General features: G+C 36.5%; 1 protein-coding gene across 1 annotated transcript in view; it reads right to left on the bottom strand.

Moving 5' to 3' along the window:
* Nucleotides 1-1,971: 1,971 nt before the first annotated feature.
* HCN1 (hyperpolarization activated cyclic nucleotide gated potassium channel 1) overlaps nucleotides 1,972-25,259 on the bottom strand; it is a 369,251-nt gene continuing 345,963 nt past the window's right edge. The window contains exons 7-8 of the mRNA XM_060007055.1: nucleotides 9,202-9,366; nucleotides 1,972-5,512 (exon numbers count right to left, since the gene is read on the bottom strand). Of these exons, the coding sequence (XP_059863038.1) occupies nucleotides 4,647-5,512; nucleotides 9,202-9,366 (1,031 nt within the window). The 3' untranslated portion in view covers nucleotides 1,972-4,646. The remainder of the gene's footprint in view (nucleotides 5,513-9,201; nucleotides 9,367-25,259) is intronic.

Genomic DNA, 25,259 nt, shown 5'->3' with positions numbered 1-25,259 from the left:
ATCTATGAAGGAAATGATGAAGAACAAAACGACAAATATTAATGGAAATGTCAATTGCTCCCAGAGAAGGAAGGAATGTGGCCTCTGGTGAAAAACTCCAAAATGGGAGGAGGAGGAATATGGCCAGTTTGCTTCTATTATAAATCCTTGATGAATTTCGGCAAGGTACTTTCTACTTTCTTTGTTCTCTTTTAAAAGCGGAGATTTTCCTCATGATTGACTTCAGTGTTGGCCAGTTTATAAAATATAGATGCTATTTTTTAAAAAGGATCAGAATTACTTAAGAAAGTCACTGCTTTTGAGTGGCAGTAGCAGGTATACTTAACCCTGAATACAACAGCAAATCTTCTTTCTTCCATCCGATTTTCTTGGAAAAAGGACAGAGTGAATAAAGTTATAGAGCTAACAATTCAGGAACTTCTCTGGTGGTGCAGTGGTTAGGAATCCACCTGTGATGCAGGGGACATGGGTTTGAGCCCTGGTCCGGGAGGATCCCACACGCCATGCACGGAGCAACTAAGCCCGTGCGCCACAACTACTGAGCCTGCGCTCTAGGGCCCGTGAGCCACAACTACTGAGCCTGTGCTCTAGAGTCCATGCTCCGCAACCAGAGAAGCCACCGCAATAAACCTGCGCACTGCAACGAAGAGTAGCCCGCCCTCACTCGCTGCAAAGCCCGTACACAGCAGCGAAGACGCAACGCAGCCAAAAATAAATAAATTAAAAAAAAAAAAAAAGATCTGAGTTAGAAGCACATGATGCTCAAAAAAAAAAAAAGAAAGAACAATTCAATGCATGCAGCCAGTCACACTTTTAAAAATTGTGACCATTCCTTTCAGCTATTGATGCTCAGCACCCAATTGTGCTATAAGGACCTCATTTCTTTCATATTGTACAGTGTAAGCAATTTTTCAAATAGAGCATGTAATAAAACTTTGCTAGGTGTAGTGCACAGGAATAAAATAATCACATCTGGGTTTTAGGGCACATATTCTAGAAGGATAGAGGTAGAAGGGAGAGAAACCTTGTTGTAAACGATGGAAGTGAGATTCACAGTAGCGAAGTAGCATAGTAAAATGAACAAACATAAACACTTAAGTGAAAAAAAAGGCGTGGAGTCTTTAAAAATAAGCCTGAAAGACAGTAGAGATCGCTTGTACTTTGAAGTGTAAATAATTCAGGATCTGAAATAATACACCTAAAATTCAAAACACATCATATTGTTTAAATCACCCAAGTCCATTAGGATTACTCTAGTAACTCGACTGTGTACTTTATAGTGTCTTCCAGATGTTATGCTCGTTTAAGTTTGTAACTGGAAAAGCAACCACCTTTGGAAAGTGGAGCAGCTTCCATCTGGGAATTATTCACTTAAGGAGTGGTGATAGAGACCGGGAGACAGGCTATTTATTTGATGACTATAATCTATTTGCACTCCTGCCATTTTTCCTTAGAGTTTTTGAGAATCCTTCACTCACTGCAATATACTCTATCTCACGCTTTGGGTTTGATTCAAAATCCACTTGTATACGAAGGTTCTGTCACCGTCCGAAGCCTTTGCAAGACCGAAGGCTATCATAGAATAGGTTTGTATATGTAAACTATAGGGCAATTATTTGTCATCCCCATATCCAATAATAGCACAGAAATGCCTGTATTTTGAAATTGGACAACAACCGCGTGCTATGGAAGCACAGTGTGAAGAACTGAAAAAAAACCCTCAACTTGTACATTATAGAAGAGGTAAAAAACACAGGAATAGCTGGAAAATCCATGTTCTATTTAAGTTCTTTTCTTTCTACAGTTAGAGAATACCTATAATTAATTTTATGATGATTACCAAGTAAAAGCCCTCTTGGAAATCTTATGATGTAAAGATAGAAAGACAGAGGCAAATCTGTACTCTTTAATAAAACAAAATGTTTGATTAGAGTATATTGATAAAATAAAATATTCATGATTTTAGTTTATTTTCTGTTGAATTTATTAATAATCTTTATATATGTATGGCTTTGAGCAAAGACAAAAGAAATTCTCTAACTCGTCCCTGATCATACAGTTGTTGTAAGAATCAGCTATTTTACTATTTTCCCAGCAGCAGAAAGACCAATCTTTTCAATAATACATTTCTTTCTGTACAGTTTAAAACTCCATACTTATGGGTTTACCTATGTACAGAGAAAAGAGGTCACTTTTCAACTAGCAATGGACTTTTATGTTACAGGAATGTGAGTCAATTTTTTTTTACCTAAGTATATATATTCATACATATATATGTATATAATTTACCCTGTACCACTTTATTAGTTTGACATATAAACCTTAGGGTTTTTTTTTTTGTCCATTCTATTACAAAGTGAATAAAAATTTTATGGTTGCACTGAAAGACCATGCAATTCAATTTTGCTTATGTTTCCCAATAGTGCTCAAAATAAAAAAAAATTTATATATATAAAAATATTTCACTACCAAACCCATTAGTCCTATCAAATGTAAACCTTTAATAATTTAAAGGACCAATACATGATCTTAATAAATCGAAGTTAATTCTCAATAGTTTAATAAAATAAGAGTTTTGTACTGATATATAAATGGTCTTGCAGCTTCCACATAGGTTCTAGGTAGACTGAACAATCCCTTTTTCACACCGTCCCTGATGCGCTATCAGAGGTCACCAGCACATTCATGATAACATCGCACTGACTAGCATGGTTGATTCCTTCCACACAAGCTGGGATCTGTTAGAAATTAAACATAACAACTCATTCTGATATTATAAGTATTATATCCATAAAAGGCATAACAGGCAGCATGGATCCATTTTAGAGTTTTTGCTTTTGTTTTTGTTTTCTGTCCTCAAGTCTATCTGGAGGCCCTGCCCCATTTAATGTGTAATCTTTGTTAAGTTCTTCTTAAATGTATCGCCAGTGTCAGAGATACGGAAGACTTCCACTTTAGGTCATTCTCTTAACGGGTTATTTACGGAAGTCGTTTATTAGGAATCTTCCAATTGTGTTCCAGTCATCACCACATTCGTGGGTTGTGTTAGGCACAAATGCTTTCTAAGGGACTTCTTTGAGAAGAAGCAGATGTTCACAGATCATGAAAAGAGTCAAGGAAACAGACAAACAACAAAAACGATGCTCACAGACATTCAGTTTGACCCCTGCTTGCTGTCACCATGTCTGTACTTTTTTCAGCACATTTAAAATAACAAACCTCCCATCTAAGGGCTATGTTAGTCACCACATGTCTTAAGATTTACTAACCATTTAGTTACAATACACAAAGAGCAAAGTGTGTGTTCCCAAACAGATATGATGCTATAGTGTATTTATTTTTTAAAATTAACACCGCAGTAAACTACCAATTACAGTGAAGACACAGAACACACTGGCAACTCCAAATCAAGCTGTGGTTTACAAATCATTATTTAAATGATGATAATAATAATAATAACATTAAATGAAAGTGAAAACCTCACTTCTATACTTAAGTCAGAGATCCAAGTCAGCCTTATAGGAATTTTAAGATAGGCAATTAATGAATGGTTATACTTTTCCAGAAATGAGAAATACTGTAAGCCTTTCCCTACAATGACTGCTTTGAATGTATTTTCTTTTTTTCCAAAAAGCATGCAGGGACTATTTTCAGATGCTTGATTATGGCAAGAAGGAAGAAAAGTAATGATTTTGGTGTAATACAAGCAATTTGTAGAATCGAGCATACAATTTTGCATAAAACATTGCAGGTTAAAATAATATTGTAGGTTTCAAGCCATTGCATTACAGTTGACTAACTGTCACAATTAGGTGTTGTAAAATTTAAAACTCTAAGTTTTGAAGTGAAGCAATAAAACTAAATTCTTAAACGATGACTTTTACCTTCACACAGCACAGAATAGCTATCTTTGTTTGGGTTGAAAAAGTTATTTACAACTAACATTGATTGAGTCTTGGTACAAGTCCGATAACACATGAAGAGAAATATCCCCTCAGCTTTCTGAAAGATCGATGGACATGTTTGTGGTTAGAGACAGTCATAACAGCGTCAATGCTAGTCTCCTACCATGGCCAAGCATATGGTGTGTTCTTTAACCTAATTCAAAATTCAAAGCACCAAAATACAATTTAGATCTAGAAAATGGGACTTGCTATTTAATCCTCCGTAACTGATGATTAACAATTTAGATGCAGAGACACTGCTAATGAGAAAAGTTTTGATTGGTGCTGTTTAGTAGCTCACTTGAGTTGCCTTTTTAAAATCAGAGTTTTGCTTCCATTGAATCCAAGAACTCTTCATAAAATAGAGAAATACATATATCAAAGGAATTAAGTAAAAGTAGGTTAAAAATAAATAATCTTACAACAACATTTTAAATCCTTTAATGATTTAAAGAAAGGAAGACATAAAACACTGAATGCTAAACAAGTCTTTTGAACTTTTCTTGAGATTTTTAGATATAGATTTAATAGTATATGTGTGTATATATATATATTTTTTACATTTTGCATGTAGGCCAGAGCTGTCTAAAATATCTCTTCATAGTAGGCTATAGGGATCTATCAGGAGATAGAATAAAATAAGATCTGAGAATATTCTCAGTTTATTAGAGTATTTCTTTCTGCTTTGACAATCAGCAGGCATCATAAATTTGAAGCAAATCTTGGCTTTTCTGTCTCTGGGTCTGTATGTAAGACTGAGGAAGACTCCCTCTGGTGAGCAGCTGCTGGTGGAGGGGGTGCCGGTGGGACTCCCCGGCTGGGGGGGATGGCTCCCGATGACATCTGTCGGAACAGGGTGACCCGCTGGGGGACCGTGCCCCTGATCCCTGCCTGCAGGCCCGAGCCGTGCACCGTGGTCACGGGTGGAGGGATGGACGCCAGGGACTCGCCCACAGTGGGATGTGGTCTGGAAATCAGGGTGGAAACCTCATGGGGCAGCGAGGGCTGCGAGGCCGAGAGGGGCCTGACTTCTCGGGTCAGGCTGGTGTTGTGAAGCGCCTGCGTGCTCTTGTGCACTTCGTTTTTCGGTGCGGAGCTGCTGGGTGTCTGTGGAGTCTGGGGCTGCTGCTTGGTCTGCGGTGGCTGCTGTGCCTGCTGCTGAGTGAGTGACAGCTGGGAAGCAGTGGGGGAGGCGTAGTGGAAAGTTCGAGTGGCTAGCGGGCTCTGAACGGGAGGGCTGCAGACCGCAGTGGCGTAGGAGCAGGGCGAGAGGATGGCCGACGGCTGGGGGGTCTGTGTGCTGGGGCTGGGGGAGTGCAGGTTGCCATGAGACAGACTGGTGGCTGTGTACACCGGCGGAGATTGCGTCCTCCCGCGAGAGGTCGGGGTGGTAGTTGAAGACGTGGAATTCAGGGCTGTCATTTGAGGGTAACTGATGGGACCGATGGCCTGCACCATCTCCCTGTCGTGTTTCACAATCTGCTTCAGGATCTCGTTCTCCTGATTGTTGAAAACTCCAGTGTTCAGATCCTTCTGGAACTTTTGCAGAAGAATTGAATTTTTCTTTCCTGTCAGCGAAAGGAAGATAGGCACTTAGAAAGTCTATAAGTGACTGATGACAACTCCAAGCGTGACTGGCTTCTGCAAACAGAATGATGGCAGTGTTTCATAGAAGAGGCTTAAAAGCCAAGCACTCACCTTTAGACACCAAATAGACACATGGCTCCTGTCTCTCACGCTTCCTGTATCTTTCTGGGAAATCTCACCTTCTGTACGAGTCAAGTTGAAAAGTCTGTAATATGGCAAAAGCCATCTTACAGAAGAAATGGAGAGATCTGCATGAGGGTTACCTTGGGAGAAGAAAGGGCATTTGGAGCAGGATGGGCCCGAAGTCAAGATTTCAGTTTAAAGCTTCTTTTTCAAGAAAGGGCAATGGAATACATACTATGTGACAGGCACCCTACCCAAGGCTTTAGGCAGATTTATTTTATTTAATCCACAACTCTTTGCGGTAAGTGTGCTCATAATCCCACTTCACCCAAAAGGAGACTGGAACATAAGAAGGTTAAGAGTAATGTCCAAGAAAACATAGTTAATAAGTGACAGAGCTGGGACAGGAAACCAGTAGATCTGATCACAGATTTACTACGGACTATGAAGCAGCCACATCTATATCACGTTGAGTGTTTGCTGGAAATGAAGTCTCCTGGACCTCATCCACTTGCTGCACCAGACGCTGCCTTTTACTATGATCCCCTGGTAGTTGTCACATGCAAGTTTGAGAAGCAAAGGCCTTTGCTTTTGACCAGTGCCCTACACCAGTGGTTCTCTGCTGTACCTGCATATTTTTGTCATCTCTAGAGCTTTAAGAGTTACTTATTTACATCTGCACCCTAACAATTAAATCAGAATAAACAGACATGGGTCCAGATTTTGGTACTTTAAAATAAACTTTCCCCAGGGGATTCTTGTGTGCAGCCAGATTGAGAACTATTTCATAATCTTACTTTTTTTTTTTTTTTTTGCGGTATGTGGACCTCTCACTGTTGTGGCCTCTCCCGTTGCGGAGCACAGGCTCCAGACGCACAGGCTCAGCGGCCATGGCTCACGGGCCCAGCCGCTCCGTGGCATGTGGGATCTTCCCAGAGCGGGGCACGAACCCGTGTCCCCTGCATCGGCAGGCGGACTTTTAACCACTGCGCCACCAGGGAAGCTCTATCTTTCCTCTTCTGAGAGGTTGTTGTGAGGATTCAGGGGCATAATGTATGGCAAGCTCTCAGCTCATTCTAGAACCTCAACAAGTATTACCTCTCCTTCTCGCTATTGTCTTTGGAGTGGTTTGCAATAAGGAGATGTTCTCTGGCAAAATAACAATTAGCACCAATTGTAGGTTGATGTAAGAGGGGAAAATCAGTGACTTTTTAATGGCATCATCACCTAGGTAAATATGGTAACTGAAAAGTAAATCAATTTGCCATATCACTAAATAAAGTATCACATCTAAACTAACAAGGAATATTTTCAAATGGAAATGTATGATATAATTTACTTGGCTGCTGGGAAAGGCAATCATTTTAAATGACTGCCAAAATGAATAGTTCTCTCTCTCCTTACAGAATTGTCCTAATTTCCCAAAGAACAAAACTTCTACGTTAGTAGAAAACATAAATGCTTACTTTGCATATACCCTTAATTAACTATAACATATGCATTTATAAGCAATGGCCACAGCACTGAGAAGGATAATATTTTTTTTGTGATCATGTGAATAGTCAACATTTCATAATCTAAGTATCTGGGACCTTGTGGAAAAATACTATAACTTTTAATGCACTGTTAGAATTTTGTGAAGATTAAAAATGGAAATACTGGTGCTCACTAGCAATTTTATTGCCTGTATTATTGATTGCAAACTGTTTCATGCAAACTTTCTTATAAAAAATTAACTGTAATAAATTAGATGAAAGTGATGCTCTATCAGATTAACAGAAATTCTCTATTGAAATATCCTGATTTGATGCTTTTGCAAAATATGTTTAGCTGGCTTAGGAAGAAAACTCATATGCTCAGAAATTAGTCTCTGGCTCTACCATGAACACTCACACACCACAAAGAGGGAAGTTATTTTCAAATTAAGTAAAGATGCTTTTAGGTATACTCGCTTCTTTTATGGGCACTGTCTTCTGGACACTCCGTCCTGTTACATCTCTAAGTTATCAATAAGATTTTTAATATGTGTCCTGTGTCTAATGGTAATGTCCAAATACTACATTTACTTCTCCTAACCTAATTTCAGATCCTTATGCACTCTGTTGTCCTACCAATATAGAAGAAAAGAAAGATGTAAAGTGCAGAAGAAAAGCTGACACAACCATACGTCAATCAAAAGTCCTTACCTTTAATAAAAATGAAGCAGTTGAAGTATCTCTTTATTTACTTTCCAGTGATCCCAACCCCAATCTCCTTTGAGTTCACTGATTCCTTCATCCCTCCCTAACTCTCTTCAACAATATTCATTGTGTACTAGGCACTGTGAATGTAATAGTAAATGAGATATGATCTCTACATTCATAAAGCTTAGCATCTCTAGAGCAATTTAAATAATAAAAGCAGTGCTGTGATGGAGGAACTTCCCAGTAGTAAGGGAGAATATCTCCAGGGTACTCAGACTATTAAGAGGGGTAGAAGGTCAAAGAAGGTTTCTACAGGGACGTGATGTCTAAACTGAGATATGAAAGCTAGTAGAGTTAAGCAGGGAAAGGGAACAGAGGAGGGTAGGGTGCAGGAGGAGGATCTGGGTGTGGAACATGAATGCATATCACCTTCCAACATCAGAATGTTCTAGCATATCTTGGGAAGTTAACAGCAAGCCAATCTGATCTAACTTTACTATGGCAATTATTCAAATCTTTAAACCAATGTAACTAGTAAGGTCTAACTTACATATTTTTATTTGAGAGCAGAGAAGATTTTTAAGATAAGTTGATGTTTGCAAAGTAAAGCATCTATGTGGGCACTTCTATTAAGGTTTTTTCTGCTTGAGTCTATATTACAAACATTTCAAGAAGTTTCTACTGAGACAATGAAAATACACAAGTTTTCAATTCTTAATATAAGAATAAATGTAAAGTTGATCCTTAAAAATGAAAAAAAAAGCCTTGTGATAAAATTTAGTTTGTAATGTAGACTCATACTATTGCATTTTTAGTTCTATTTTAATGCTGTGTAGAATTTTTAATCATTGTTTTTTACCTTAAGATTCAAATTGTTTTGGTATCACTGGTGAAATCAGATTGCGTAGCTAGAAAAAATAGAGATGAATAAACAAACCTAGAATACTTAGAAGAGAAAGTTAGATAGAGCCTCAGATCTTTCTAGAAATATGGCTAGAGCTAATTGCTATTTCTATATTTCTATGTTAATTAATAAGCAATCTATATACTAGCATTTGGGACTTATGATTGCAAATATGTATCAGCCCACTAGATTAAAACTGAATTGTGGGCTTCCCTGGTTGGCGCAGTGGTTGAAAGTCCGTCTGCAGATGCAGGGGACACGGGTTCGTGCCCCGGTCTGGGAAGATCCCACATGCCGCGGAGCGGCTGGGCCCGTGAGCCATGGCCGCTGAGCCTGCGCGTCCGGAGCCTGTGCTCCGCAACGGGAGAGGCCACAACAGTGACAGGCCCGCATACCGCAAAAAACAAAAAACAAAAAACAAAACTGAATTGTGCACAAAGAAGAAAACTGAACAGAGTACCTATCCGATCTAGTCGGTCAATGGCTACTGTCTCAAAGGCTCTTCTCATCATTGGATATTCCTCCAGGACCTCATTGAAATTGTCCACAGAAAGCGAATAAAGACGACAATATGTATCAGCTCGAACACTGGCAGTGCGTCGTCCCTTGGTCAACAGGCAAATCTCTATAAAAACAAAGAAGAAAGATTTGTTTGGCAATTTTCTTTAAAAGGCCATTAAGACCTACCACAACTAAAAGAAAAAAGTCTCATGGTGTGAGAAACCAATGATTAGTAACATTTTCTATTTTATCAGGAAATCCTTTCTGATAATTAAAAGTGCCCAATTTCTAATACTCAATCTTAAAATATTATTTTTTTTAAACAATTGAGACTTTTGGTTCAAAGGGAAGGCTGTAACAAAATTATCTTCTTCCAGTTCCAATTCCAATTCACCTGAAACAAAAATATGCAGAAGAAAGAATAATAAATCCAAAATGGAGTTGAAAACAGGAAGAGACTATTCTCAGATAGACGTTCTTATGAATTCTGGAAGGCAGAGAGCAGATGGTATTATATAGACAGAAACCAAAGTGAGCCCAAAATCATTGGCTTAGAAAGTCTTATGATTAAGCAAAATTGAATCACAGGTTCAGATGTATGCATTATAGGAATGTTTTATGTAGTTCATATATTCCCAGTAAGATCAGTATAAAAATTATATTCCAAATGTACAGAGGGGATTTTCATTTAAGTAATTTCTAAGGAAAATATTTTGTTGTAATTTTGATTCCCAATATATGGTAAGTAAATATTTGCAAACATGGATTTTCTTATTAGCTAGATAAATAAATGATAAAAGTGAAGATTTTCTATTTCATTTCCCAAAATTTATGTATTAAAATCCTATAGACTTTGCTTCTTTAAAAAATTTAAATAATTGAAAAACTTTCCTTCAAAATAACCTATTTGAAAAAAGGAATGGGAGAAGTGTTTCTGAAATGCACTGTCTCCTAACAAAAGGAAATAAGCAAAATAATTATTGAAAGGGGCCTAAATTCATACTCCTCTGAACTTATTTAAAGAATTTCAGTTCATGTTGATAAACATAGTGAGTAAATTATATGGTAGGCATTATGTCCTTGACGTTAGGGCTGGAAACATGAATCAAACGTCATATCTACTTCTGTATTACTTATTTGCTGGTAGTAAAAAGAAAAAGTTCATTTGAATTAAGATTTCATTTAAAATGCAAGCTGGTGAGAGCAATAATATAGAAGGCAGGCACTCTGGGAGTACTAAAGAAGTGCATCTGAACCAATCTGGCAATTGAGAGGATTTTAGGAAATGCCACCTAAGCCACCAATTATGTTGTTACTGTTCGTGCTCGTAAACATTTCAAATTTAATAAACAATATTGTGGTCGGGCCAACATGGCAGAGTAGGAAGACCCTGAGCTCACCTCCTCCCATGGGCACACCAAAATTACAAATACATACAGAGCAATGTATGTATGAGAATGACCTGGAGACTAGCAGAAGAGATTTTCTACAACAAAAGATATAAAGAGGAACCACAACGAGAAGGGTAGAAGAGGCAGACATGCTGTATAGTCAAGACCCATAACCCTGGGTAGGTGACCCACAAATGGGAGGATAATCACTATTGCAGAGATTCCCCTTAGGGAGAGAGGGGTCTGAGCCCCACATTGGGCTCCTCAGCCTGCGGGTCCTGCACCAGGAAGATGACCCCCAGAAAGTCTGGCTTTAAGGCCAGTGGGGCTTGCATTCTTGAGAGCTGGAGGGTTGTAGGAAGTAGACTCTGCTCTTGAAGGGTGCACACAAAATCTTACACCCTCCAATACCCTGTGCAGAAACAGTAATTTGAAGAAGCCTGGGTCAGACCTACTTACTGATCTTTTAGAGCCTCCTAGATTGGCAGGAGGCAACTGGGACACACCCTGAGGACACAGATGCTGATGGCATCCATTTTGGGGAGCTCATTATACCCCAATGACACTGATGCTGGCAAGCACCACTTTGGAATCCTCCTTCTACCCTATTAACACTGGAACCCAGCCCCATCCACCAATGGGCCAGCGCCAGCCCTGGGACTCTCTGCGCCATGCAGCCCACCATGCTGGGACCCAACCCCACCCACCAGCAGCCAGCAACCTCTGAACCAGCAGGAATCAAAGGTACATTAGATGATACAGAGGACTGGATCAGTAAATTGGAAGACAGAGTAGTAAAAATCACTCATCTGAACAGAAAACAGGAAAAAGGATTTTTAAAAAAATTAGGATAGTTTAAGGGACCTCTGGGACAAGATTAAGCATACTAACATTTGCATTATCGGAGTCCCAGAAGGAGAAGAGAGAGGAAAAGGGAGCAGAGAACACATTTGAAGAAACAATAGCTGAAAAATTCCCTAACCTGGGAAAGGAAACAAACATCCAGGTCCAGGAAGCACAGAGAATCCCAAGGAGGATCAACCCAAGGAGGACCACACCAAGACACATTATAATTAAAATGGCAAAAATTAACGATAAAAAGAGAATATTAAAAGCAGCAAAGTAAAACCAACTAGTTACAAGGGAACTTTGCATAAGATCACCAGCTGAGTTTTCACCAAAAACTTCACAGGTCAGAAGGGAGTGGCATAATATGCTTAAAGTGATGAAAGGAAGAAATGTACAACCAAGAATACTCTACCCAGCAAAGCTGTCATTCAGATTGGAAAGAGAGATAGAGATTTTTACAAACAAGAAAAAGCTAAAAGAGTTCAGTACCACAACCAGTTTTACAAGAAATGTTAAAGGGACTTCTCTAAGCAAAAAAGAAAAGGACAGAAATAGAAATATGAAAGTTATAAAAGAAAAAATCTCATTGGTAAAGGCAAATAGACATTAAAGGTAGTAGCCCAACCAAACATAAATCTAGTAGAAAGGTTAAAAGAGTTGTGCACCTAGAACTAACATAGTGTTGTAGGTTAATTGTACTTCAATTATTTAAAAAAAATATGTAGACACTGGGAGGAAATGCATCAGAATGCTAATGGTAGTTATTTCTGGGGGATGGGGATTATGGGTGATTGTTCTTTTTTACGTCAGGCTTTTACGTAATTCTAGCTGTCTGCAATGAACATTCATTACTTGTAAAATTAGAAAGAAAACAATAAATGTGATTAAAAATGAAAAAATAATATTGTGGACTGTTCATGTTTGTGTGCACGTTTGTGGGTGTATTTGTGTGTGTGTACCTTTGGTGTGCGTAGCAAGATAAACCTCTATTGGTCAGTGTTTAAGCATAAAGCATATTATCATATGATGGAATTTGTCAGCTACTCTAATTTTAAAAAAATGTAATAAAAGTATTTTCGACACTACCCCCAAATTAAACTCCTGTGTCACTATAGTACTAATGCCATATTATATAACTTATGATTGCTAAATTATGTCAAACATACTGATGAGAAATGTTTTTATTGCTAAGTGTTGCTTTCAAATCTGTACAAGTTGTCATATAGAATGGTTATAAGCCTCTTGGAAAATAATCCAATGATACATAACAAAGACCTTAAAATGTATCCATACACTTTACCCAGAAATTTCACTTGACAATCTAGCCTAAGGAAATAGTCTGTAATCAGAACAATGTTATTTACATGGTGATATACATTATGCATTTATGTATGCATCTGAAAATATGGGAATGCCTTAAATGAATAATAAGTCAAGATTCATAATCAACTATGTGGCAATTATTAAAAGTAAAGCTTTTAAAGTCTATGTATTAATATTAATAGTAGAATGGTCATGAAAGTTTAACAGAGAAAAGCAGGATACAAGGTTTTAATTATAGCATGATAAAAATGATCACATATAGTATGAAAAAAATGACAATAAAATCTACCAATATGCACTGCTCCATTGAAAAATATTCCTTTATGTAGATATACTGTTTACATTTTTTTTCAACTTTCCTTTATCTAAATTATTTTTATTTGTGGATATACAACTTTTATTTTTTAAAAGTTACTTAAAATTTAATATCTAAGTGCACAGAAGAGAAAAAACCCCAAGATATGAAGGAATATAAACAAACCTAAAAATAGTGATTATTATTGTAGGTGATTTCCTCAACTTTACCTTTCATTTTTTTTAATGTATTTTTAATTTGACACTTATATTTTTAATTTACAAATGCTTTCCACTTTCTTATATTTGTTGCTTTCTCATTATATCATTCTCTTTTGTTGTGAATGTAATATCCTCTATCTTCTGGTAGTTGTTAGAGATCTGGTTTTGAATAATGAATATATGCTACAATATGGATATATTGTATGTGGATGAACCTCAGAATGTTTCACAAACATAGTGAAAGAAGCAACACATGACAGTCCATATAGTACGTGCTTCCACTGATATAAATAATCCAGAAAAGGGAAATCTATAGTGACAGATAACATATTAGTGGTTGCTTGGGGAAGTGGGTGGAAAAGATTAACAATAAGTGGGCAGGAGGAATCTTGTTGGGGTGATGAAAACCTAAACCTGTTTGGCTTGGCTTTCATAGTGTTGGTTGCATAATTTGGGAAATTTCTAAAAAGATTGAATTGTATACTTTGAATTATATATACATGTTGCAATAAACTGTAAAATGGAAACAAAAAGTTTTGTCTTTATATTTTATCTTTATTATATTTTAGTTTCTGTTCTGTTTTCTGAATTCTTTCTCTTTACTCTGGAATCATTGTTTTTGTCTCTGTGTCTAGATCTTTCCCTTGTATATTAAATGTTTTCTTCAAGTTACCTGTTGATGTCCATTTCTGTTGAGGATGAAAACTCTAGTGATGTGGCAGCATTTATTGATCTGGAGTTTCTCTTTAGGGTGAATAGGTGGGAAGTTTATCCTCAAATTTCCCTAAATGCCAGAATAAGGAGGGCTGTACTCCAAGGTTACCAACATCTCTCTTAATTGTTCTAGTTCTCTGCCTTGTTCAGTTACTTTAGAGAAGAACCACTTGCTTTTTTCTCTCCTCAGGAAAATAAATGCTTGGTTACAGCCTGTTCTGCAATGTCAAGGGAGGGACAGAGAGTCCACTGTACCACACAGAGACCTTCCCTAAGTCACTGTTTACCCTCACTTTTCAGTTGGCCCTCTGTCATCACACTGTCTCTTAGCTAGCAGCTTTTCTGGAGTTTTGCCAGGAGCTTTGCTCTCTTCTTGGTCATAGCCCTCAGCATTATATTCCAAGTTCCCTCTACTTTTCCTTCAAGTTTCATCAGTAACCACGAGCATAATTTTAAAAAAATTGTCTTAAACAACAGAAATTTATTTTCTCACATTTCTGGAGCCTGGAGGTCCAAAATCAGGGTGACAGTATGGTTGGGTTCTGGTGAGAGCTCTCTTCCTGGCTTGCCGATGGCCAAATTCTCACTGTGTCCTCACATGGCAGAGAGAGCCCCCATCTCTTCCTTTACCAACACTGTCACTAATCCCATCAGGAAGTTCCCACCCCCAGTCACCTCATCTAATTCAACTACCTAAGGCTCCACTTCCAAATACTACCACGTTGGGGATTAGGGATTCAACTTATTGAACTTGGGAGAGACAAGGACATCCAGTCCATAACACCATGTCTCTTGTCCTGAAATACTATTTATGTCCCTCTTGCTCTTTTAAGAAAACTAAGCTAAGAAACAAAAAACAAAAAAACAGCTTTATTGAGGTATAATTGATATACCAAAAATCTGCACATATTTAATGTATACAGTTTGATAAGTTTGGACATCTCCATGTACCTCTGAAACCATCAGCATATCCGTCACTTCCAAAAGTTTTCTTAACTGCATGTTACAGAATACCTGAATAATACTGGCTTACCAATAAAATAACTTAATTATAAAAATCTGGGAGGCAGGGCTAGTGTGGATTTAGTATCTCAGTGATGCTGAGGCACTGTGCTGGCATGACTTTATTTTCTTGGCCAACCTCTCATGATCACAAGTTCAAAGCAGCAACTACAAGAATTTACATCCTCATACAGTGTCCACAGAGAGGGAGAGACTTCCTTCCCACATTTCTTTCTTTTTATTGTGAAAGCAAAACTTCATAATATTCCTTTACTACTTTTAATTTGGTCTCTGGAAAGGGAAGAGATAAAGACATGTATTGAGGATCATCTTATGTAAAGAAATGGATTTGTATTTACTTTTCTGTATGCTTAAAAATTATTTGAATATTTTTCACAACGAGCCTATATTTATATATTACTTTTGTACTTTAAAAAATAAATTTAAAAATTAGAAAAAATATAGCTACTCTCAATACTTATAGTCATTTTGGAGACATAGTAAAAATAGATTTATTTCAGCATAGATATAAATATATTCATGTTTTCTCTAGATTATTCTTTGCAAATGATTTTCTGGTTTCTATTGTCTGGAGTCCTCGTATAATGGATATACAATATATGTAGCTAAATGGAGTAGATGGACATGTGTTACATGGTATAGGTCCCCATAATTAACTGATGAATCAGTTAAATACTGTCTTTGGTATGAGAAGAAATCTTCCTAGAGGATGGTGCTTAAATAATATTTTAGGCCTATATAAAAAAATGAGTACATGTTTTATGAGAAAACTTCAGAGGTGTTATTGTCCAGCAAATCTTACTTCTTAATTAAATTCTATTTAAAATACAATGTACTTATGTAATTCTTTATCTTTTGTGATTTTTTGAATGAAAACTGATATTTCAATTTGGTTGATTTCTTGCCAACTAAGGAAGTAGAATGCTATTTTGGTGATTTTCTGCAGCAGTGATGGTTACCTGCTGATTCTGCTACCTTAACAGACATCCAATTTCTTAGGTTATTTTAGAGATTTTTTTTTTCTTTTTGGTGTAGTATAAAGAGTATTGGCCTGGGATTAGGAGTCCAGTGTTACAGTCTCAGACTGATTGATCTTGGTTGTGAAGATTTGGACAAATACTTATATTCTCTGGACCTTCATCTATTTATCTGTAAAATGTAAAATTCAATTATATCTCTAGAGTTTTATCAACATTTAGTCCATAACTTCAGACTTCGGTCATATTTTATATCTAAAGTTCCACTGAGTTTTATATCTTTAGTGCTTCCATGGCATCTGGTAGGTGTTTAATGTTTGCTGAAATGAATCATTGAACCAAAGAGCAACATGTTCTACAAAATGAGTTTCAATCACCTGTGGAAAAACTAAGGGCTAAATATAGATTTTCACTAGCAAAGTCCTTTCAGAAGTTATCTAGTGAGCTGTGCTCATTCCCAACATAAAACTCTTCAGTCTTTATCTCTCAACATCTCTTCAATAATTTCTTAGTGAGAAACAGATCAGATGAGGGTATATTCATGAGGGTATATTCTAGAAATAGTCACTGGTCAGTGTGAAAACCTATTTAAATAGTCCTTTCTTCTTTTAATGCCTCCATACTCTTTGTTTCCACCGTGAAGAGAAATAAACAATGCCACACACTTAGCAATGAGAAAAAGTAACCCTGATCATAAAAGAATCTTAGATTTCATGAACTGAATTTCCAGATTCCATATGAATAGAGTAGGTGTTTCTTTGTAAATTAATTTTCTCTTGATAATAAGTTATTTTGGGGATCTACTTATTGAGTGAAGAGAGTCCTGTGTTAGGTGTTACAGATTGAGTTTTTGTGTATTTACGCTGTGCGTGCGTGCGTGTGTGTGTGTGTGTGTGTGTGTGTAAAAGACAGAGAGAAAAACCAATTTAGTCATTTGTATCTCATACTATCCTTTGGGCTCCTTAGGAATTATGTAGATATTAGTTCATCACTATTTTTAATTTCTTGTATTGTGTTTTCTACTTGTTTCCTAACTATTGACCTTATCTCCCTAGCTAGTTTAAGACATTTTAAAGACAACAACCATACAGTAACATTATTTTATCCCTAGCGGTGCCTGCTGCCTTGGGTTCTTAGACCAGTGAAATTGTTTTAAAATGCTGATGAGTACATCAATGATAGTGGACAAACCCCAGATTGACACTAAATTCTAGCCTTAAGTTTTAAGATGGCATAATAATGGCTCCCCTGCTGAGGATCTTCTCTTTGCAACAGAACTTGCCGAACACTTTAAGCACCTTCTTTAAGCAGCACAATATATCTTTGAGGTTTTTGTGTAATGTATATAAGGAAGAAAGTACCTAGAAGGTTTGGTAATGTTTTCTTCAAGGTGGATATGTTATTACTCACTATCTAGAAAATTAACTTGTTTTTGGGTGCTCAGATTGACTTCCCAAGGAAAATAAAATAAAATATAAAATGAAATAAAATTGAACTCCCAAAGAACAAGTTGAGTGCAGCTTACAGATATAACCTTTTAAAAACAAAAAAATAAAAATAAAAACAGAGTCTTCTGGCATATTTTCTAGACTCTGTTGCTTCTTTCAATCTTTCTGCCCTTTTTCCTTGTTTGTCTACTCTCTGAGAACTCAACTAGCGATTTCCTAGTGGTGTAATCACTGCTTTAAAAATCTTAATGCAAATTTACTTGGAAATATATCCTTTCATCTGGATACAAATTTCTAAATGATAATTAAGTTCACAAGTAATGGGAACTTGGCATATTAATTTTATTTCTGCATTATTCTCCTGTTTTCCTCTACAAGATAACTTATTTTCTTTACAGGTTAAGTTATTTCACTTACTCAAGAGGGAAACCGAGAGTAATGCATTCCATCACAGGAGTATTATAAATCTCTGTTTCCGTTTTTCAGCATCATAAGAAATGTGTCCCGGGAGATTAAATTTGGCCTACCACACTATATATATATATACTTTTAATAATCCTTAGGGTATGAGATATATCAACCACCCAATGCTATTTTTGCTGACGTTAGTTAACCCTGATTATAAACATTTCAGTCCACCTGACATTACCATCACCTATATAAACAGTCATTTTATAAGGTAGGGCAAATGGCCTCAAGAATTTTGCAACTCAGAAATATTTCTCTGACCTCTAAAACAGAGCTTGATATTGCAGTAACACAGAGTTAATCATGAACTTATGACATGTTTTGTAAGGTAATGAAAGTGTTTAAACCTGAGTTTCCAGAATTTATGGGAAAATTTGTGCTCGGCTGCTCATAGTAACCTAAGCAAGAGCTGCTTCCATCTTTTATACCCGATATGATGAACTAAAAGTAATTCTCTGCTGTGCATTAAAATACTAATTTCCTAGAAATTATTTGGGTTTCTAATCCAGTGCCTCATAATAATGTGCAAGAGGAAATATCACTTTTTTTTTTTTTTTTGGTACGCAGGCCTCTCACTGTTGTGGCCTCTGCCGTTGCGGAGCACAGGCTCCGGACGCGCAGGCTCAGCGGCCATGGCTCACGGGCCTAGCCGCTCCACGGCATGTGGGATCTTCCCAGACCGGGGCACGAACCCGTGTCCCCTGCATCGGCAGGCGGACTCTCAACCACTGCGCCACCAGGGAAGCTCGGAAATGTCACCTTTTAGCTTTCTATTTGTATTTGTAATCTTTCCATATTTATATTAGTGAACTAGTAAAATACCACCTCTTATGGCATGGTGAGGTAACATTTGGCTTAAAGCAATTTGTATATCAAGCTTGGCTGGTAGAAGAAGCACTTTAAGTGTCAAATGGATCTAAATAAGGATCTAAAATTTAGAGTAGGATAAAACATAAAATAGATGTAAATTTTGTAGTATTGATATTTGATGTATTTTGAAACATTTCACATTTTTAAAATAATTTTCTGAAAGAGAGATTAGATATAACATATTTCCAAATACAGATATATATTATATATAGATAGATTTTATAGCATGACAGCTATTCTAATAAACAGAAAACCCAATTCTGCTTTTTCTTCTAAATATCTAACTGAATATTTCAATTCCCAGAGAAACAGTGGTACTTACACAATTATTAGTGTCCTCTGCTGCAGCTCATGCAGTGATTTATGATTATTTATTCATTTAAAGTTATTATCTTGTCAAAGGAATCTTAGCTCTCCCCATATGTTTGGTCAATTTATTTCTCTTAAAACACGAGATTAGGGTGGTCACCTGGGGCTCTGAGTATTGACTCTAGTAGCGACACCTCAGACAACTTATGCACTGGCAAAATTGTTATGAGATTTACCTAAAAAAGTGCCAAAAAAGTGCCCGGTACAAGCCTACTGCAGTATGGACACTCTCACAACATAAGTTCCTTTTTCCCTTATGTTTCTACTCCTTTCTCTGTATTTTTTCCTGTGATTTTGGCTCTACCTGCTAGAACCAAGGAAAAAGTAATGCTTCATAGATCAAGTAACCTTCCAAATTTGTGAAATATAACAGCCATCTCCCACACCCTCCACCCTCTCATAAACAATTTGTTCATAAACTAACCATCCCAATTCATTAGACTTGTCTCAAGTAAGATGGCTTCACACCGATGGACACCTTTTCTTAGTTACCCCAGGGAGAATTCATCTTTGTGCCTCTACTCTACTTTGATCATCTTGCATCTTAGCCTCTACAGCACATTATTACACTTATTTGTCTATATGATATTTCTCGATGCTAAACTATAAGGTATTCAATGAAAAGTACAACAATCACATTTGCAGTGTCTAGCCCTCACCATAGATTTAGTCACACAATATCACTTGGTTCACGGAGCAAGGAATGAATGAGTCAATCAACTGATGAGAAGCAGAAAGACTTATACACTGGATTGGAAACATTCTTCATAAAACAAGGTGCTAACATTTGAACACAACATCCCAAATAGCCAGATCTTTTTGAGGAGCATTGGTCGTATTCATCAGATGCTACGTCACCCTTATCTTTTATCTGGTTCCTATTGATTACACTTTTAGGACATTACTGTTCCATTCTGTTGGATATGTGGAGGTTTCTATTAAGGTTTATACTTTTCACTCCTTAACCTCTCTCCCCTTCCCCTTCCTTAGGATGTCTGTGTCTTTACATTCCTAATGTCTGCATAAAATCAGCTTCACACAATACTATTTATAAACTGATATCTACTATACATTTATACTACTTGTCATCGGCAAATTACAATACTTATGGACTATCACAGTGATTTTCAGAATATCTATGGGGTAGATAAGAAACAATCACTGCTAGCCCCATGTTAACCCACATGATATACAGAAGATTAAAGGGGATGTGTTATGGGATTGGAACAAAAATCACATAAAGATATCAAAGCTAAGAAGAGTAAGACTACAGTTTTCCTGCTTCTATCCATCTTTAAAAATCTACCAGACCACTCCAAATCTTTCCTTCTGATTTTAAATCTACCAGCACTCAACTCTTTAAAAGTTAATCAAACACCTTGAATTATAAATGCCTTTAAAAAGCAGTCAGCTTTTTAAAAATTCATCAAACAATTTCGGCTCTTAGATACCTCAAGTGTGTTTTCTGAAGTAATATCTTGACAGCTCTGTTTTCCTATGTGGTTTAACATAAAATTTTAAAAAGTATAGCAGGAATAATAGTCTAAATAGAAAATATATTCACTAGATAATTATGAGGTGAGTCTACTACAGGAAAAAAGTTGTTTGTCTCCAAATTTACCCTGGTTCTCTCTCTTTATTCTCTTTTTCACACAACACACATACACATGTGGATGATAAAACAGAGATTTAAATACACATTTTCTTGGCTTATTGAATGTAAAAGTCAATGATCAACTGATTCAGACTGCATTCTTTAGTGCAGTGTTTCCCACATTTTAATATGCATAAGATCACTTTATGCACATTAGTGTCTTGCTGAAAAGAAGATTAGGATTTAGCAAGTCTGGAGTGGGGCCTGAGACTGCATTTCTAACAAGTTCTTAGGTAATGCCAATGGTGGACTTTTTTTGGAAATGAATTCTTGTAGCTGTCAAATTTGCATCTAAAATAGGGTTCTTACTTTAAGATAAGTTGGGAAAAGGTGGCAAAAAGAAATGGAATTTAAGGGATAGCATAAATGCAAGTCAATGAATGATTTCCTTGTACCAGCACATTGGAGGAAACTATGGGAAATATAAAAGAAATGAAAGATACTGATCCTGACTCAAAGCTTTTATAATTAATTAGAAATTCAAGTACAATATATAACAAAAGCTTGAGAATAATTCCAAAGCTAAAGCATTTGCTAGTGACTTTAAAGTTTATAAAAATCTAAAAATCCAGTTCTGTACAACTTTGGTGGCATTAAAGGCCTTAGGCTCTGAAAGAAGTGTAGAAATTGCACTGCTTAGACCATAAGGATGGAGAGGACAGGAAAAAAAGGAAGGGGGGTGGGGAAACAAAGGACATTAGAATGAAATAATCATGAGCACAGGTTAAGAGAACAGTTTATAAGGAGGCTTTCATGCAATTGCAAAAACAGCAGCTTCACAGGATCGTAGGATTTTGATTAGGCATAGAGACTATTCCTCTAAAGATAAGAAGTTGGGTCTCAATCCACAATGGTATTGCAATGCTCTTAAGGAAGAAATTTGTTTATAAAATATTGTCTTAGGAAAGGAGATTATATGAAATAGAGAGGGGAGTTCTAACTCTCTAGATATCATGCCAAATATAGGAAAGACACTCAACTTCTTTTTCTCTTGAAGGCAAATTTATTCTCTTTCAAATCTTTTGTTTCATGGCACAAGAATACTAATTTATAATTGGCTTGTAAAATGAACTAAGAGGGAGGTTCTTACCAGTTAAAATTAAGAGTTGTAAAGAAGTTTTGATAATAATTTGGGATATGAGGTGATGGGAATTTGCCTGAAATAAAGCTATAGCACCCAGAAATGATCTCTTCCAAGAATTCCTGAGAAATGAAGCTTCAAAAGAGCTTGAAAGGTGATGAGGCATCCACAGTTTTGAACCTAGATGTGAAGGAAAACCACTAACGGGTAACTCTGCTGTGAGTGAAGATAAGAGGAAAGGTTGTTTTGGGAAAAAATCAAGCAAACCTTTGGCATCCAGAGAAAATCAAGCAAAACTCTGGTATCCAAAGAAATTTTCATTCCGCAGAAATCTACCTGACATTAAGCCAGTAGCTCGTGTCTATCAGATTGGTTAGAAGCAGTAGTTATTTGTGTGTACAAGTTTGCAAGCTTTTATCATATGACTCTGAATATCTGTGATAACTGATTCCAAGATTGATGCCTATCTCAGAAACAGTTATCTGTAACCTGGTCAGCAGCCCATGGGATGGCCTGGTTGGAGAACTCTTCTCGATGGGGATGCTTTATATTGGATTGTGACTAATTGGCCTAATTATACCTTCTCATGGGGAGGCTGAAAGTAAGGTATGAACATCCAGAAAAGCCAGAGAGTGCATAAGTTACGGGACTGGTGTATCCCTAAAGTGGTTCTTGGACCTCAGGACTCACTGCATTTCCTAAGGGGCATTCTTGCTTGCCACAAAGTTGGCCTCTGACTGTCCTGAGGTGGTGTGCTGTGCTTCCTTTCTTCATGTGCTCCCTTACAATAGACTCTGTCACCTCAGCTGACTTGGGCTTGACTCTGTGCCTTTCAGCTCAAAAGCACCTCACCATCCACGCCCTCTTTCTAGATGTTCACAGCCGTCCATTTTATTAAAAGCCTCTACCTTTTCAATTCTTTCCTGCTCTTGAGAGACTGCAGTGAGTTCTTCATCCATAGAGAGGCCTTGAAGTGAGCTGAAAACTAATATCCTACCGATGGAGTTTTCATTTTCTACTTCTGAGTAATCCAAAGTATCAGAAGAGAGGTCAGCTGGAAATCTCTTTTTGTGCAAGATAATAGCAAAAATTTATTGGGCAAAAAAGCAATCCTACTAACATCTCCCCTCCAAAAAAAAAAAATGAAAAACAAACCCAAAAAACAACCCAGGCACATTCAAAAATTAATCCTAACAAAAGCAAATAACTGTTTCTCTCTTCTCACCCCAAGAAACATTACTCTATGTGACAGCAAATGAGCAAATTTAAGGTAATAATTACAATCATAAAAATGACACTGAAGTTTTGAATTTAAAAGTTTGTGTGTAGGTTCAAGTGTGTACTGAAATAATCTATGTCAGTAATTAGTTGGTTTAGTTAGCAGCATGTATTAGTTGACAGGGGTAGAATGCATTAAAGGGATAATAATAGTAAGTAAAGTATGTTTTATTGAATGCTTTTACCTATATTATCTTATTCAGAATGAGTTAAATTTGGAAGAAAGGATAGTTTTAAAATGAGAGGTTATATCAGGAGTCCTTCAGGCAAATGCAACAAGCATTTTTTTTGCTACTGAGTTAAGAATAGTTTTCATATTCTTAAAGGTTTGTAAAACAGTAAATAAATAAAAAGACAAATACGTGACAGAGAACACACATGGCCCACAAAACCTTAAACATTTACAATTTGGCTCTTTTCAGAAAAGGTTTGTCAACTCCTAGGTTAAATAGATTGTTTTCCCTTCCACATAGATGACCTTTACTATATCTTAACTTAGTCAAATAACAAAATCTGGAAGGAGTAGAAATCAGTGAGCTAAAGACGCATGAACCATGTTTTAGCTTGTTATTTTAAGCAAAGTGAACTGAAGAATTGGGTCAAATGCCCCAACAGTTTATCTGAACTACATTTTAAAAAATTCCTCCCTGACCTACTTGGTCAGTATGATAAATGGACACCAGGACACTCTTCCACCAGAGATGGTCTGGCTCCCATCCTGGAGAAAAGCTTTATAAGCCTAACTGAGATGTGATTCCATCCTTTTCAAACCATATCCAATAAAAGCTTCACTTAACCAGATACTCAGTCAACCAGCATTTTCTTCTCAGGTTTGTGCAGAAGTTTGGGGTAGAGGGAACACATCTAAAAAGATGAAAGATACAAAAAGGGCTAATTTTTTCTTAATATTTTGATTGTTAAGGTTTTTATTTTAGAATATTTTAAATACATAAAAAAGAAGAATAGTATAATAGTATACTATTAAATACTAGTAGGATAGTATAATATCATAGTCTAATAAACTTGTATAGTAGTATAAATAATAACAGTAAAATAAATCCCCATATGTTCATCACCTGGCTTAAATAATTACTGACTCATAGCTAAACTTGTTTCACTGATACCTCACATATTTCCCATCTCCTTTATTATTTTGAAGTAAATTGCAAATATATTAATTCAACTGCAAAATTTCCGTATGCATTACTAACATATAATCCTTCAATAAAAATCACCATAAAAGTTAACAATAATTTATTAATATTATCAAGCATTCAATTAGTGTTCAAATTTCTAAACAAGAAGAAATTTTGTACGGAGGCAATTTCCATATCATGTCACAACTCTCTCCCCTTCCTAGAGCAGCCTAAACAGAAATGTCCCCTAGAACCTATACACTTAAAATAATTAAAAATAAGTTTTGTAAGATGAAAGATATGCAATCCATTATAATACCGTACCAGCACAAGAGAAGTATATTCATGAGTTTCAAAAAAAGGATATTAACCTATTTTAAAAGAATATCAATTGAAAACAAAAAGGGATTTTGTTGCTGTTGAACACTAGTAAAATATAACTAAAATACCTTATGCCTGGAATGTTGACTTATCAAGGTATATCCTTATTTACTATTTTTTTGCATCATTATCATGATCATTATCAGAAATCCATAAACAGAAGGATGGATGACAGTTGAAAATTCAGAGGCCATGTGAGAATGAAGGAAGAGCTGAAACAATCTCAGGAGAAGAAACAAATTCAAGAAACCTAGTTCTTGTTATCGGACTTGTATTTAGTATTGGACCTGTGTTCTAATATTATAATCAAACTGAATTAGAGTCTTTAGACCAGGGTTTCAGGGTTTCTCAGGGTTTCTTTGTCCCTTCTGGCCTTTGGATCTGGATAATTATTCGACGTCAGGAGTTGTCCTCTGTGTTGTAAAATGTTTCCCTGAATCTGTGGTCTCTGTCTACCAGATGCCAGTAGCAAACCAATCACACTAGAAGCACCATTACTATTGGATTGACAGTAGTGCTGATGAGGACATAATTTTGGT

Source organism: Delphinus delphis, chromosome 3, assembly GCF_949987515.2.
Source record: "Delphinus delphis chromosome 3, mDelDel1.2, whole genome shotgun sequence".
Taxonomy (NCBI): Eukaryota; Metazoa; Chordata; class Mammalia; order Artiodactyla; family Delphinidae; genus Delphinus; species Delphinus delphis.
This window is presented reverse-complemented; position numbering and strand designations above follow the sequence as displayed.